At 43.0% G+C, this 17,752-nt stretch overlaps 1 protein-coding gene across 1 annotated transcript in view; it reads left to right on the forward strand.

The window, feature by feature from the left end:
- Positions 1-410: 410 nt before the first annotated feature.
- LOC308287144 (receptor-type tyrosine-protein phosphatase gamma-like) overlaps positions 411-17,752 on the forward strand; it is a gene marked incomplete at its 5' end in the record, with an annotated part of 474,731 nt that continues 457,389 nt past the window's right edge. Inside the window, 1 exon segment of the mRNA XM_080728264.1 lies at positions 411-498. Within this exon segment, the coding sequence (XP_080584390.1) occupies positions 411-498 (88 nt within the window).

A 17,752-nucleotide genomic window follows, 5' to 3' on the forward strand; every position in this document is an offset into this window, starting at 1 on the left:
AACTATCCCTCCTCTGTTTGCCCGATAGAAGAGCCGCTGCAACGGTCGCTGCAGCAGCAGCAGCGTATAGAGCCGCTATATAACCAGCCTGCCCCGCTATATATTCCTCCTATAAGATCTATCTAAACCTCCTCCTCGCTGAATGAACTGAACACATGCATGTTTGGTGATCATCCGTCGATGATTGTTATGTTTGTGTCCGGGTCCGTCAAGGAGCTGCCAGCCGGTGGGACGTTTTTTTGACGAGAGGAAAAAAAAGACTGAACTCCAACCACACGTTGAGACGCTGCGTCTGGCGCGGCTTATTGCTGCTCCTTTTTACGCAGCCTCGTTTCATCGCAAGGATAACTCAACAGTTGCCCTTTTTTTTTTATTAGCGATTGATCTGATGTGCATATGATATCGTCATAATGTGGAGGCTACTGCGGTCGTGTTGCTGGTGGATTTTCTCGCTGATTTTGTCCGCCTTCGTGCTTTTCTGGGCCGAGTGTCACCCCGGTAAGTTGATGTTTGATTTCTACCAACTCGCACAGTGTCGTTTTTTTTGTCTAAATGTCTTCAAGTTGATGGCATGGTGTCATATTTGCTGTTGGTCAAACGCACCATTCCCACTGTACGATAACTATAAAGAGAATAGGCCTACTATCTTTGTATTTGTGTAATAGTTGGTGTGAACACTACCATCCACTTGGCTTAGAACGATTTTAAAACTATATTTTTTACAGTTATAGTGTTCAGTGTGAATGGCAGTCGGTTATTAGGCTATATATGCTTTCAGAGCCAAGTTCGGGGCTACATAGACAGTTAGTAGATGAGGCTTTCACGCCGTTTGACTTCATGCGCTTCTCGGTTATATGTCGGCTGGCTGACATCTGCAGTCAGGGAGGGAATATAAAATGAGAGCAGTTTGGAGATAAATGACACATTCGCTAGTTTGCAGATTTCCTTTTCTTTGCATAACTCCATGATGGGCGAAAAAACGCCCGTGCCTCTTTAGGTGCTGAAACTCCGTCCGTCCCCCTTGCTTCTCCGATTCCACCTCAGCTATTTAACCCTTTATTGTGTAGCCAACACAAGAAAGACTGGAATGGTTAGGATGTAATTACTGCAGCCCTACAATGATGCCATGCTGCTGGTGTGTATATAGTAAAGGCAAACCAAGTATCCGAAATAGCGACGTTGTAGCCTAATAGGTCTATTCTTATTTACGCGCGCCCGAAAAACCGTTATCTGAGCGCAGAACGGTGTGGTTGTGAACCGCATTCCCGTTGCCTACTTCAACACACAATTACATTTCTACTACTTTATATGCACAGCGTGTTTCATTGAACATGGTCCAGAGCGTAGTAAACCGGACATAAAGGCCGATTTATATATAGTACCACGTTACGAAGGTGTCACTGCTGTCACTTACCTAAAATAATGTAGCCTACCGGTACAAAGCTTCCATGATCTGCTATCTTTAAGCGGCGACACCGTTGTAATGGTGTATACATTAAGCATACGCATAGCATGAAAGTCAATGTGTTGCACACAAAACTACATTTAGATGCCTAATATTCACTGGATATATATATAGGCTAATTCACTGGATAATGGTCTTTCATACGGTGCAGATCGTGCACAGTAAAAAATGTTCTGAGTCTGACTTTGCCAAATTATTACATGATGATGACTGCACCAGTGAAGAGCAGGAATCATCATATCCAAAAGGCTGCGATCCAAATTCTACATATATTTTGTAAGCAATAGCCCATCACACACACACACACACACACACACACACACACACACACACACACACACACACACACACACACACCATAGTAGGCTACCATGACGAAGAAAATTTGAAAATTTGACCTTGACCAAAGTGGCAGGCAAGATTTCTTCAGCTTTGGAATTTGACAGGATGACAGCAGCGAGGTCCAGAAACGTCTCTCAGATCGCTTGACAGCCCTGTTCAAGTGAGTCCAGCACAGGACAAGCCAGCTGAGAATCCCAAACAGTTTGCTGTCTTAATAATACGTTTCATTGAGACAGACATGCCCTGCATAGCCAAGTTGCTCTAATGGCACATTATCACAAAATCTGTTGTCATAAATTAGCCTATATTTTATATTGTAATAATAAATAGCGGCCATCTCCACTTGATTAAATTAGCAATTAAATTATCATGCTTCCCAAGAGATGTCATGCAACTGAGAATAGAATATGTGTATGAGAGCGGGAGAGAGAAAAAAGTATCTATACCATATCTGTAACTAATGCCGCTAATGATAACTGGGCACAGTTTTTATGCTTATAAATCCAGCTCCAGTAGTAAATGTATTTTCTATAACTTTTCTCACTTTTCTTCTACTCCAACTTATATCAATCCTTAACTTGTTAGGAATTCAGTTTTATTTTCTTATGATGGAAGCTCTATCTATCTTTTTTTTTCTCAATCTCACATTCCATCAGATCACAAATCTAGAGAGAAATCTACTCGAGGGAAAGGAGTACTGAGAGTCATGCAGAGAGAAACGGATGACGGAGTGGTGGTGGTGGGGGTGGGGGGTGGGGGGGGGTAGATGGATAAATAGATTGATGGATGGATGTTCAGTCTCCGCTCAGCCCGCCGGCCGGTGACAGTACAGCCCAGCACAGCTACAGCCAGTGGGATGGGTTCGCTTCCAGAGGAATGACGAATGTCTGGGGAAGTAGGCATTGTCATAGAAGGGCAAATACACGCCCCAAGGACTGGGACACGCATTGATAATCTCTCTCTCTCTCCCTCTTTGTCTCTTTCTCGTTCCCTCTCTCTCTCACCCTGCGGGAGTAGCTACACAGTGCAATGCTGATTGTTAATTTATCCATTTGTAACTCTTGAAAATGGACAAATGTAACCATATGGACCCTTACGGTACCATTTAGTTCTATTTGTCCATTCGCAGAGTTAAATTAACTTTTGAGTTGTGAATGCCAGCGTTCAGCAAGCCCAAGGTGTGAAGGCGAGCAAATCACGTACGGGAAATGGGTGTTTCTTTCATGTTGTATCAGGCGCTCGTTGCCGTTTTTTGTTTTAGATTAAACATCAAACTTATGTGATTTACTATTAATACACATCTTAGCTGTGTTGGAAGTGTGGAGGCAGAGAAACCCATCCGACAAAAGGCATCGCCTGTCTAGGCAGTAGCATTTGCTATTTGACAAATCACACATCTAATCGTTCTGATGGTCTTCTGCCTTTTTTAAGATTCTTTGTGATTCTTGTTTAATCGGACCATAGTTTGTGGCGAGTGATGAGGAGATTATGTGATGTGTATATGGGTCATTGGTCAAACCCAACCCTAATGTGCGTACATGGTGGTCTGCTGAGCGAGAGAATGCCTTCCACCCATAAAGTCAAATTGCCCCCATAGTGACACGAAGCAGTGTTTTGGTAAAACATTGCTTTGATAAAATGGAAGCAAGTGTGGTGCATGTTTGTGCCTTCACAAAAAGGCCTGGCTGTGCCCTTCATGCCCTGCGGTCTCCCACGCAAATGTTGGTCTTGCTGACAGTGCAACATGCGAGGGCAACACACAAAACATCTGTTCTGTGGAGCTGCGAGCCGTACATATCACGGCAGGGTGCCTGGGAGCTGACAGGGGGCAGAGAGGCACATCGTGTCATGCCCTGTCACCACACTCTCACCTCAGCCCTGGGTTATCCAAACATCCAGGGAACTGGAGACGAGAGAGTGGGAGAGGAGACAGACACAAGAAAGAGATGCTTGGCCTTCAATCTGTCACTTTCTGTTGTGAAAAGGGAACAGGCTCTGTCACTTTTGGTAACGGTTCAGATGAAGAAGGAAAAAAAGAACAAACAAACACAATAACACGTTGCTGTAATCTTATGACAAGTAACTGATCTGGCACATGTTTTCATCTTTCTCCTCTCCCTGTTCCCAGCCACCGAGCGACCACCCCTATTTTACCTCTCTTTCCTTGACTGTGTGTGTGTCCACTGTGTGCCCACAGGTCTGTCCCCTTGTTTCTGAGCTGGAACGAATGAGACAGTCTGTCTGTTATCCATTCTAAGCAGGCTCCCATGTCTCGGAGCTCCCTCTAGTCTAAGTCTTCCGTCGCGGCGATAGCAGAAGGTTGACATTCAGGGAGGGATTGGATGTGCTTCTTGGCCCTCAGTGCCAACATTATCACCGTCATCATCTCGGCACGCGCACCGGCTATTATCTGGCCTCGGCAGTGGGCAGAAACACTCGCATGTCAGCCAGGTCACTTTATCAGTCAGAGGGCCTGTCATCGCCATTCGCACTGCCGCTAATAGATTGATTAAAAGATATCAGGTTTGGTGTGTGTGTGTGTGTGTGTGTGTTATGTTGTAGGGTGTCATAGTCGTTTATAAGCCCTTGCCTGGTGATTACGGATGGGCTGCCTGTCTTTTAGAAAGGAAAAGAGAGAGTTAAAGAAAAAATCTTCCTGTGTGTTATTGATTTTAGTAGGGAATTATGCTGTTTGAAGCACAAAGGGAAAGTAAACTAGATAAATACCTGTGATCATGTAATGATGATATTAAATGCAAGCCAACTAATGATAGCTAAACAAGAAGAAGAGCTGGAGGATCATCATGTTATTTTCTTCTTCGTGCAGCATTTCTGCTCGGCTGAGCGTGCCAGTTCGCTTTTTAATCTGCTCCTCATCGGTTGTTTGTGCCTCGTGAGTAGGGGCGTCACAAGGGGAGGAAAGTGGGACTGAGTTGCTAGGGCCCAAGGTCGAGGGGCCTTAATTATTTTATACTTTAGCTATTGAAAAATAGCAGATATACAAGCTCACATTGCGGCCCATTTTTGAATAAATGTACTTTTTAAGCGAACATTTGTAACTCAAATTTTGCTTCTGGGGGGTCCCTGGAACTAAATGTTTTGAGATGGGGGGGGGGGGGGGTCTGTGGCCAAAAACATATAATTTTGCGTGTCCTTCACATGAAAAGGTTTGAGCACCACTGACATAGAAACTTGAGGATTTGAAATATTTCGCACACATTTTCAAAAAGATTTAAAAATAGCAGATTGGTGCCACGCTGTGAGCTTGTATATCTGCTATTTTTTCAATAGTTATAGCACAAAATGTGAGTGAATCCTTGTACCCAGGGCCCAGAATTTGGTGTGACACCCCTGCTCATGAGCTCCCGGGCTCAGGCTGCTACTGTTGCCACCGCTGCTGGGTAGTCCTCTGTGTGGTGGGAAGATTCTGAGCTGCCTCGCCTCTCTCCTGGCCCGTTGCGCCCACATTTAATGGGCTGCTGAGAATAAGAGGTGCTCGCTTCAATGGTAGGCATTCGTCCCTGCCCCTGCCCCCCCTTTCCATTTCTTTCTCTCTCTCTCCCTCTCTCCATTGTTCCAGTTCATTGTTTTAATCAAGTCCCTGCCAGATTATTTGGACTGGGAAAGGCTGGGAGTTTCCCATAATTTTCTGGACGCTGCGTCTTCAATTCCAGCCTAGTCTGCCCTGCTATAGCCCTGCTTTGAGACAGAATCCCTTCCTCTTCCCCTTTCTCTCCACTCCTCCCATTCTCCTTAAAGGACAACACCGGCCCCAATACATGTCATTGTCTATTATCAGCTTCGGCCATACATACACTTCTACAATATATCTTACATTAATGCATATTTTCTGTCACACCCTTTCTACCCTATTCCCGTCCCCCAACCGCATCTCATTTAATTTGCACATCTAATAAATGCTCCTGGAGCAGCCTTACAGGATTCCTTCCTATTCCCTTAATTCTGTTACTGCAATTACATGAATGACACAGCGCATAATCTCACCTAAAGAGAGCTAACACCAGTGGTCATTTCCATGCATTACTTTCAGAATATACTAGTCATCCTTTTGGATCTCATGAATTAAAAACTAAAAGTAAATAAAAGATGGTCTGATATCTATGGGCATATTTCATTCAGTTATAACTGGTATACCTTAAAGGTATTTTGTACTGTTCATGCTTTAAGGAAAATGTGTCTGCAAAACACTACTTGCTGACAACAAACAACTTGAACTTGAAATAGCATAAAATAACCAGTAAATTAGACCGTGAGAAATGTATTGTTCCTAGCTTCCAGACTGCCGACCAGTTGGATATCTTGAAATTGACTCCGGTAAGTGACAATTTGTCACAGACTCACAGTATCATTCTTTCAGGTGAAAGATATGTGATTTTAAAGGAACTGAATGTTCTAAACATTGTTATGGGATTTTCTCTCTCTCTCTCTCTCTCTCTCTCTCTCTCTCTCTGTCTCTCTCTCTCTCTTTCTCCAAAGCAGGTGTTGGCAGTGCCGCAGTAATATTGTCATCACCACTTCTATCGCCAATGTTGGACAAGGCGGCCATGGTGTTGTTTGTGTTTCTAGAGAAAGATTAATATGCAAATCAGCTGTGTTGTTTTGTGGAAGATATGCACATTATGCAGCCCACAACTTGTCTTGATGAGAGTGCCAGTTGGTGTGATTACGCACAATTAGGATGATGAGAGAGACTGAGAATTATATTTAGAATGTCCAATGTTAAAAGGTGTCTAATGCCAATGTAGTGGAGTAAAGTTTTATTTTATTTTATGTAGTGCCTGAGAAGTAAATGTAGTTGTAAACTAGAAAACAGTTGCGGAGACAATTGACGTATAGATTCAACCAAAACTACTGTAACATACTTTGTTACTTCACAGTGACTCAATGATAAATGGACATGGTCTCTCTTTGGTATTTTTCCTCATTCTTTCCTTTGAGTCCATATGACCAGATGTGCACAGCTTGGTTCACACAAAGACTGCATAGAAAACCAGAGACTATAATTTTGGCACGTTGATTAATTGATGTGTAAAAATCAAGATACTTTGCTTTCCTTTGATTGATTGAAAAACTGTTGTCCTTGTGGCAAGTGAATGCAGCAGTATAAATGACCCTGCTGCAAGCATGGAATCAGTAAGTAAGGTTAGATACAAAGTAATTATTTGATTAACGTTTGGGTAAATGTATTATCTAGACAATTGTTGCTAGACTCCTTTTGGCTAAAGATGACCTTGTGTGTCAGAGAAAGAGAGAAAGCGGCAATTATTGCGTAGGTCTCTAATTCTTGCTAGCTAGCTGGCTAATGGCCTTGCTGCTGCACTTCTATCCTTATTATTATCGTAGCGACTTGCCAATCACAACTTGGCCACACCCTTTATCATATTTAAAAAAGGGACCATTCATGAACATCATGTTGGTCACCTTGTTTTTAGTGAGATGAGAGACTGCAGGTCAAAGTAATGTAAGAGACACATTGTCCTGCTTACTGTATAAGTAACGTACATGATTCTATTCTTCTACATATTTACCGAACTTTTCACTGTCAAATCGGCCAATCCATGGTAGTGTGGTGGAGTCAGGGGAGTGAGCAGTGGTGTCTGTGTTTGGCAAGTGCTGGTGATAAAAGGGCTACTGACTGACAGACAGTTGGCTGCAATGGAGGCTGACAAGCTTAACTGATGGTGACACAAAACAAATGCTGGAAGGAGAGGAGAAGGGGACGAGATGAGGAGAAGAAGGGACATGGTTAGGCACTGGAGATCGACAATTCTGACACTGTCAGGACCAATTTGGCAGAATTCAAAAGCACACGTTGAAGTGATCCTCCTGAATAGAGAGCTGTTTGATGGTAGTTTGGTAGCAGTGCTATTGGCCACTGGCACTTGGCCTTTACAGTTGTCAGGAGTTTGAGGCTCTTTGTATTCTTTTGGGAGATACCGGTGGCCATTCACTTTCAAACCGTGACAGACCATCAAGAAGGGTATGACATTTCTCCAGAACACTTTCTCATTTTGAACGGTGAAAAACACTTCACTTGACTTCGATCATTCAGCTCCATTGACAGTGCGGAGTGGAAAAAGTACCTTACTCTTTTGAAAGAAGTTGAGAGAAGATTTAACTTATTGTCGCAGTCTTCAAGTGCCTTTTTGTGTAGTAGAAGTTGGACCTTGCCAGTGAGATTTTTATACCTTCCAACTGCTGACAGCCTTGGCTGCAGGCATTATGGTCAAGGGTTGTCAGTTGGTCTGTGTCTTTCTCGTGAAGGTTTTATCACAGGAACACCTTAAGAGCATATCTCTAATTTGGAGCTAATGTCCACTCGAGGATGCACTGAATAGATGTGAGAGGTCAAGGGTCAAAGTCAATGTGACCACATTCATTCTATTCTTATGAATGTGATATGTCAGCCGTAGCGGCCTTAGCTACTGCTAAGGGGGGAGGGTGTGTACAGGGGTCCCACATTAGCTCTTAAAAAGGGGCCCCAGATCCTTAAGGTCGCCCCTGTATCAAGGAACGCTGTGGAGGGAACAGGAAAGCTACAATTAAAGCTTGGCCACGTGGGATGCCAAACAACTCGTGCTTGTCCTAGAGTCAATCCTGCTTAGCTATGGGGAATATTGCGCCTATGAGCTTAAGACATTAGCCTACTACTTGTCAACAATTGACATTTCCAGCTTTTGTGGTGCACCCTATGGGTGTAAGTGAAATCGTTTCAGCTTTGCACCTTGAGGACCCTCAATGTGCATTAAAATGTAGGGATGATTACACAATGTGATAATGTTTTGTACATGTATATTTAATTTTGGTTGTGTGACAGTTTAAGAGGTACAGGCCAAAATGTAAGGTTGCCTAGTATAGCATCACTGTGAGGCTGAGGAGAGGCCTTTCTTGGCCTACTGGCAGTGTTCTTGAAAGGTTTGACGGTGATTAGTTGCACGCACGCACACATTCCACCTTCCAGCCTGGCGGAAAGAATACACGTAGGACATAGAGACTGAAAAGGAGGTAAAGATATTTGTTTTGTGGGGAATGACTCTCTTTCACGTTTTTGGTGAAGAAAGCCAACATTGTTTTTACTTACAAATACCTCAGCCAAGGTTTTCAATGTGCTTACTCCAGAGTATTACCCGGCATTAATTCACTGGCTGTGTTTAAGCACTCAATCAGACCTGGGGTGGGAAAGTGCTAAAGTTCATCCATCAGCATCTATCCATCCATCCCCCCTCCTTTACAGACCCCCTTGCCTGCAAGCTCTCCCACCTTCCTATGATTGTTTTTCTTCCACTTTGAACATGCTTTTTTTTCAGTGCACTCCAATCTTCTGGCTGCCCATGAATTGCACCTCAATCAAATATTTGCAAAAGGACTACAAACCTTTATATTTTTTTCTCCCCCCAAGTCCCAATTCTTCTTCTCCGCTTTGTTTTGTGTCGCGGCCATTCTAAAGCCTGCAAAATTGCGTTGGCCAAACGAGGATGGATGGATTGTTGATCTATAGGGGAGCTTTTATTGGCATCTGCTAATGCATACTGCCAGCATTCTTGAGAAAACTGTTCAACAGTTAAAGTGCCTAATCATTATGTTGTCTATATGTATAACAAATCTTATAACCCTATGAACAAATGAGCCCATGGACAAAGCCTAATGTTATAGAAATAATTCCATGCCCTCAGTGGAGACAATGAGATGTTTTTCATTTTGTTTCTTCCCTCTGAGCAGCCCATGCAAGGTTTGTTCCTGGACATGATCATCAATGTCATACTTAAATAGGCAGATGAAAAAACGTGTCCCCGGCCTCTTGTTTGTGCGCGTCCCTCAAACTAATGAATCGCATAGTTTACCCTCGCTGGCATAGGAGGCATTGCTGTCCACAAGAGTTAAGTCATGGCTTTTAGCATGTGCAAAGAGCTTGATAAAGTGTGTAATCTAGTCACGAGTTTCTAAGGGAGTGGAGTGCTGCAGTCACTGAGAAGTGGCATGGCACTTTCACAGCCGTAATGAATTAGGGCCGAGGCAGGGGGGTGAGCGTGAGGGCGCGGACCGGTTACAGTCCCGATATCCACTCCATTCCTCCAGTAGTAAAGTCAGCCAAAATAAAGCCACTGAATAAAGAGTGAGAGAAACAGAAAATCACCACATGCCAAGAATTGTTGTGTCACTAGGCTCGGTGTGGGGCTGAGAGAGCAGAGAACATTGCAGAGCCTTCCTCATTAAATTCTTGCAGTGGCATTGTTTTTTCCACTTTAATGCTTGGGAGACGCTGGTTTCCTCCTCAGAGAGATAGGGACTCCGGGCTTCCGAGTCGACTCCATAGCCCAATTTGTCTTACTTCTACAGGGGAGCCAGTTTAAACTGCAGTGCCCTCTCGTATTTCTTCATCTCTCACGCCCTCTCTCTGTCTTACACCTGCTTTGCTTAAGCTATTATATTGTATGCATTTTGTGCGTTATTTCCTCAACTCACTATTTTATGTCCATGTTACTTGTTTGTCTCTTCATCTCCGGTCTCCACAGCCAGCTCTCCCGTTGACTTTAGTGTGACTGTGAGATGATTGTAGTAGAACAGTCGTTTGTACGTCCCACTGATTCTAGATCAGTGGATCCCAAACGGTGTGCCTTGAGACAAATCACGTGCACCTTGGGATTTTGTGACAACCACACATTATTCATTCATTTAGTTACTAAATGAATTAATTAAATAAATATGAATGCACTACTTTGTGCACACTCATTTCCCATCACAAAAGCAAATTCTATACTCTAAAGAATATATTTTAACCACTTTCAACCTGGTATCATTATAGGCACACTTTTCCCTTCACAATTACTGATAATAGCAGATCAATGTCATGCAGATCCGCTATTTACTCTGTGAATACAGGTGTGCCTGAGAGATACTGACTAGCTCAAGATGCTTCTCACACCGGAGAAATACAGTCATTATTTCCCCCGTGCCCACATTAAAAACACAGCTATTAACATCAAGACCATCATTGTCAGGTAGGGTCAAGTGTCGTTGTCAGCTGCTTGTCAGTCAGAACGGGGAAGAATCCATTTGAGACCAATCCAGCTCGCCTCTCTCTCTCTCTTCAGAGCGCTCTGAGGTCCAATTTCTCCCTCAAGCGATCAATGAAGTTCATGCGTTCCATTAATAATTTCGTAAATTCCTCAGACGATATTCCTCCGGGAGGTTCGCTTTTGAAGTTGGAAACAGAGATGGGTGAAATGAGCTCATGCAAAGTGAACGGAGGAATGAAATGAATCAGCTGAGGTGGCACAATTGTCAGTCTGCTCTGTAACAGGGTACTAGGGTCTGTGTACTGCACTGTTTAGGGCTGCAACTATCCATTATTTTATCATTCTTTTTTTCTGCGTAATTCAAAATGTACTCGAGTAAAATTACGAAAGTATTGGCATCAACATGTACATAAAGTACCAAAACCATTTGGAAAGGAGTCAGCTTAGGACGGTGGTTCGGGCATCTATACGGATGCCTCCCGAGAGCCTTCCTAGGAAGGTCCTCGATGCGCGTCCCACTGGGAGGAGACCCCGTGGCAGACCAAAGACCAGATGGAGGGTATCTCCAAACTGGCTTGAGAACGCCTCGGTATACTCCCTGAGGGAGTGGAGGAAGTTGCTCGGGATAAGGAAATCTGGAGGTCTCAGTTGGAACTGTTACCTCCGCGACCCGATTCCGGATAAGCGGTTGAAGATGGATGGATGAATGGCGTAAAATAAAAAATGTTTGAAAATAGCAGATCTACAAGCTCACAACGCGTAGCCAAGGTATAAAATAGGGCTAAAGTGGTTAATATATGTTTTATAATATTAAAATGTATATATCTGCGAAGTAACTAGTAACTAAAGTTTTCAAATATGTAGTGGAGTAAAAGTACAATATTTTTGTTCCGAGATGTAGTGGAGTAGAAGTAAAAGAATATGGAAATTGGAAATACTAAATTAAAGTAGAAATACCTCAAAATTGTACTTAATTACAGTACATGAGTAAATGTTACTTTACACCAGTGGTTCTCAAAGTGGAATCCAGGGACTATGTGGGTTTCTTTAGGAAGTCTAAATTGACCCATACATGTCTGTAACTCAGTGTACAAATGGAATGGTTCCATTTGTACACTGTCTGAGTTAAAAGGGAGACCTTGAAATGTGAAAGTTTGAGAAACACTGCTTTACACCACTGCCCTGTTCCATGGTTTTGATGTAGAACCTATTAGAAGGATGATGAATTGACAGGGTGCCGGCGTGCGTTCCCCATCCATCTCAGAAGGAGATTGGGTCGTCTTGCCCTCTGCCAGTGGGTCTGCTGCTAAATTTAAGGATTTGCGAGCAGACCGCTGAAGGTGCTTGGTTCTTCACACCAGATGTTCAACAGATGGGGCTCACTAATATCACCCCGGGGTGCAGCACAGGTTTCAACTCTTCCTCTCCATCTCTCCTGCTCTCGCTTTGCCTTGGACACTCTCGTTTCCCCTTTCCCTTTTTGCCTCCTCTAGACTTTATGCCAGACTAATCTGCGTGACCTTCTGTGTCCCTCCTTCTTAATTTTTCCTCTTTAAATCTCATTCCCCGCTGTTGTGTATTCGTCAGACCCTCTTTTCCATCTTTATCTCATCATCTCTTTTTCCTGGTTGTCTGACCCTCACCAATGGCTTTGAGATTTTCCCCGATGTGTTCTCTGTAAAGCACTAGAACAAGCATAAAGGGCGAGTGAGTAGGAGAGAGATTTTCAGTGCTGGAATTGGGCAAGGCCCTCTTCCATTCCTCATTGGTAGACAAGCGACCGTGTTCCACCTGAAACCCCTTTGGATTTACGCTGTGAGCTGCAGCCATCTTTCTTCCGTTAATCACCTCGGGGCTGGGCGCTTCGGCTCACCACGTCCCCAGGCCGATGGATGACCCACGGGGGAAATGGAATGGAAGCCAGCCAGGCCTGACGCTCCAGAAGTAGTTTCTAGGTGCTACACGGGGAGAAAAGACCACAGGAAGCAGTTGTACATGTACCCATGCCTCGTAATGGGTTCGGCTGGTCATGTTATGAATGGTCCAATTTGAACTGCTTACTGGACACAATCTTGGAGTGGTTTTGACTTTTGGTAGAAAGTACACTATTAAGCAGCTCTGAATCATTGACCAAGAGGAACATGTTAGATCCGGAAGCATGTGAAATAGTCAGAGTTTCAGCTTTTGACTCAAACTGGTGCCCGGCCTACTCGGTAACGATGCAAGTTGGGAATAACCCGGTTATGCAATACCCGTTTTACCCATTGTCCGTGTAGCCGTTGTACCCGTCTGTCTATCCATGTCCAAATAGAGTTTTATGTATCTTCGTCTGTGTCCCTTTTATGCACATATGGAGTTTGGTGTGAGGCATCCCCTAATATGGATTCCATGGCAGTCTATGATGTCAGTACTGTATGACAACAGGGATTTGCAAATGTATCCGTATTTTTCAGATCTACTGATCTGAGCAACTTCCCCTTTGGCTCATAGCTCCTTTAGTCCTTGGTTCGGGCTGTTCTCGGTACACTGGTGAAACTCTCTCACTAAGATTCTGTGAATTTATACAGTATGTAGATACTGTAATGTATACAGTAGATTCCCTCTCAGTTCTTTCCTATATACCTATTAGCAGTTGTTAACATGGTGAAATTGATATAAATAGTACAGTTTTATATTCAAAAAGATCTGAACTAACCTTTATAATTAGGATATATCATTGCAGCACTCAGATGATGCTTTAGCAAAAAAAAAAAACTGGTGCCCCCACCACCATAATCCCTCCAGGCACTTTGGCTCAGCTGATGCTTTTCTTAGTGATAATGGCACACTGGAATCATTTGACCCTGCACAACACAGCAAGCATTAGGCTTTATTTTTTTAGCTGCCATTATATTCTTCCCCTGCTATCTGGATGTGGTTGCTGGCACCCCACGTTTAGGTCCTAATGATGTCAACAGACGGAAGCCCGCCTTATGAGGCCAACATTGATATGCGCAGGTAATGTGTTTTGTCAAAGCGGATGATGTTCCATCTCCCACGCAGAATGAATGCATTTGCTTTCAGTCCAGCTACTCCCCCCTCTCTCTAGTGTCTGTAGTAATGAACAATGTTTGGACGGCAAAATTATCTGTTGGAGCGGTTTGTGCTCTCACAATAGGCATTAGCATTCATGTGAAGCAAGCAAAATGTATTCCTGTTTTGTCCATCTGCATACTTGGCCATCTTGTTAATGAAATGAGTAAAAGGTTGAAGGGTTTTACCAGTTGTATTAGCTCATGACTCTGCAGAATAAAATACAGACTTTGATAGACACAGAGATGAAAAAAGCTCTTGTAGCAAGAGACGTTTATATTGAGCTTTTAGAAAGTGAGTGTAATTCAGTCATTTTTGTAGAGATTACAGACATCAGAGCCATTTTAGCTTCTGGTAAAGACACTGTCATATCCTTGTTTTCACTGTTGATAATTTCACACTACAAGTTTTATTTCCCACATTCAAGGCCCCATTTTCATCCCTGCTAACAGCAGGGATCTAAGTGTGTCCACCTCTTTGGACAGACAGTCAATATAATAATTTAGTCCTACTTTTGCCTTTTTGCGGCACTAGAGGTTCTGGCCGCTACGTGGCCCTCACACCCTACGACGCACCGATGATCCATCCAATATGCCCATATAGGGAGATCTCTGTATAGATGCTATCAGACAATATGTCTTGCCCCTTATATGGAGATTTGTGTCCATATATGCAGCTGATTTGTTTGCGTATGATGCCTTGAAAACACATTAAGGTTAGACAACACACTCCATATTTGGGCATAACTTCATTTATAATATAGTGACATGAGTATGATTACGAGGTACGCCAGCCAAGGCTCTGTGTGTGCGCGCACATACTGTACAAGACACAAACAAGTTTCAGAGGAGTAGCATGAACATGCTTTGTGTGTTTGTTTTTGTTGATGATCAATGACTCCCAACTGCAGATTCCTGTAGATGACTGACACAGCATGGAGCTATTTCCTCTCAGCCATCTGCGTGGTGTGTGTACTGTATTGGTGTGTGTACTGTATACACAACTCTGTTTAGTGTGTACTGTAGGGCTCTTTAAGGGTGACAACGTCATCGGTTCAAACCACTTTGGCCCCGTTGGGGATGAGGAGCAGCACTGCCTCTGGTGGTTGCTACTGGGAATTTTAGAATCTTTGTCTTGTTTATGTTTTTAAGTGGGAAACTAGTTTTTTTTGCAGTGTCATGGCTCCGACATTTATTATTATCCCATTGCAATGAATGCAAGAATTTGCCACCACAAATTAACCCATACATGGGCAACTAGTGGCCCGGGGGCCACATGCGGCGCACAGGTTAATATCGGAATACTGATTATATATTTTGTCTTTTTTATGTCCAGTGTATTTGTATTTAAGTTCATAAAGTTAACATAACTATTGAAATTAATTAAAAATGTTACTTTTCAGAATTCCAATTAAAACATTGCAAAACATTCAGGATTCCAATTAAAAGATAGCAAAAACAGCAGATCTACAAGCTCAAAACGTGTCGCACGGCTATTTTTGCTACTTATGTGTGACAGAATGACGAAGTAGGCATTCATTTAAGAAAAAAGTTAAAATACGGACATAAGAGGTTTCTTCCTGACGGTATATGCAGTGTGGAAATATAGTGGCCCTCTCCATCATCAAAGTTGCCCACCCCTGAACTAACCCTAACCCTAATATTGACTATAAAACATCTGTTCCATGTTCTATTTTATACCTTGAATAGGACAGCAACAGCTATGGAGCGAAGAAGGCTTTGTGTATTGGTCTCGACAGATGTGTCACGTCGTGGCATCACTGATGCTACTGGAAACCGCAGAGTATGGTGTGAAATACAGATGATAAATGCTATCAGACAAGACGTCTTCTCCATTTGTCTCTTTTGACATCGGACTACAAAACCAAACCAACCTGAAAATATAATATAATAATAACAATAACCTTTGAAGATCCACAGAATTTATATATTCATACCGTATGTAAAAAAGGATTTGACATTGGAAAGGCTCGTCTTTCTTCTTTCCACCGGAAAAAATAACATTGTAACTCCAATCTTCTGTTCTAAAGTTATGGGCTGTTGAATATAGCTTGTTTTCACCAAAGACGCAATCTGGGAAAATAAATCAGACATAAATGGATTTCGCTGTAGAAGCCCTCTATCGTAAACCACTGAAAACAACACATCTCGTCATTCTTAGGCGGTCTGAGCCTTAGTAAAAAAAAAAATATTCAATATTTTCATATGAATCTGTGATTCAACACCCCAAGTGGTACATTAAACCTAAGTCTTTGACAAAGCCTGAATCAGTCAATACAGTCTCCCAGGAACTTGGTTTGAAGACCAAACTTGTAGAACGGCAATTTCCACTATTTATAACTATTTCTGAAAGTACAACATGATTAACAGATAGATAGATAGATAGATACCTTTATTATCCCAAGGGAAGCATACTGTTTTGTATATGCCCTGACCGATGACCAATGAACAACTCTCCTCTCAGGCGATCCGCGGTGACAAGATGTTGACACACACGTCAGGTGAGCGATCAAAAAAAGAAATAAAATCTAATTACCGTTCAGCTAAGGGGAGCGGCATGCTGTGCTTTTACTTCTGCCATGCCCATTGAGCAATGAAAAAAAAAATCCTCTCAGGAAATGTCTATGAGCATCGCCATGGTGACAGTATGTTGACAGACGTCAGGTGAGCCATCCAACAGACAAATCTAATTACCATTCAACTAGGGAGCAGCATGTGGGCCAGGAACCGCATCATTCCCTTGGCCCATTAGCTAAAATTGGAACCCACACACAGTCACGCGCGCAGACACACACGCGCACGCACACACGCGCGCGCACACACACACACACACACACACACACACACACACACACACACACACACACACACACACACACACACTGAAGCTACAGTCCTTCAAGCCGTTTATCACCAAAATTATTAGGAGCTACAAATCAAAGTCTGTGTGACTATTATTCTGCAAGGGATGTGTGTGTGCGCATGTCATCTCATTGAGTTTAGGTTCCTTAATGCTGTCTGAGTCATACTCTACTTCAACAACGCCTGTATTCCTCCCTGGCGGATGTTTGTCAGCTATAGAATATGCTGTCCTTTGCTTCCACCTTGTTCTGAGATGTAGCCTATATATCTGTGAGGATACTGTACTGTATGTCCACTGCTCAGGAGGTAGATCTGTGAGGATAGATGTTCATCCATTAATGCACACACGCACGTACGCACACGTGCACGGCACTGCATGTATGAAGACACTCTCTCACTCTCTCTCTCTCTCTCACACACACACACACACACACACACACACACACACACACACACACACAAACACACACAGAAGTCTTGTGGGTTGTCGGCAGAGTGTTTTAGGCTACACACAGCAGATGGCTAGTAACACAATCTCATCATGTTTCCACTTCCAGTTGCGCTGGGAGCCAAATGATAATACAAGACTTTGAACTTTGCAGCAGTGAGAGACCAAATCATGGGTTTATTGCCTTGGGATCTCACTGTGTACACCAGTACACAACTAACCCCACATTTTTATTGTATTTTCTTTTTTTTATAAACTTGACATTTGCTGATGACATTTTGCTCGATGGACTGAGACACAGTTTGCTCTGGATAATTTTGAACAATACACATTGTTAGATGTTTTGTTATATGATGGAGCTATAATATTTCACATTGCATCATTGCACTCTATACTTAGAGGGACCACTGTGTGCAGCAGTGTATTTTATTTATCGCCCTAACACGAATACTTTGAGTTTGAATTTCATGTCAAGATGAGCAGAAAATATTTTGCCCTTTGACAT

The sequence above is a fragment of the Nannobrachium achirus genome (assembly GCF_963921795.1).
Source record: "Nannobrachium achirus genome assembly, chromosome: 6".
Taxonomy (NCBI): Eukaryota; Metazoa; Chordata; class Actinopteri; order Myctophiformes; family Myctophidae; genus Nannobrachium; species Nannobrachium achirus.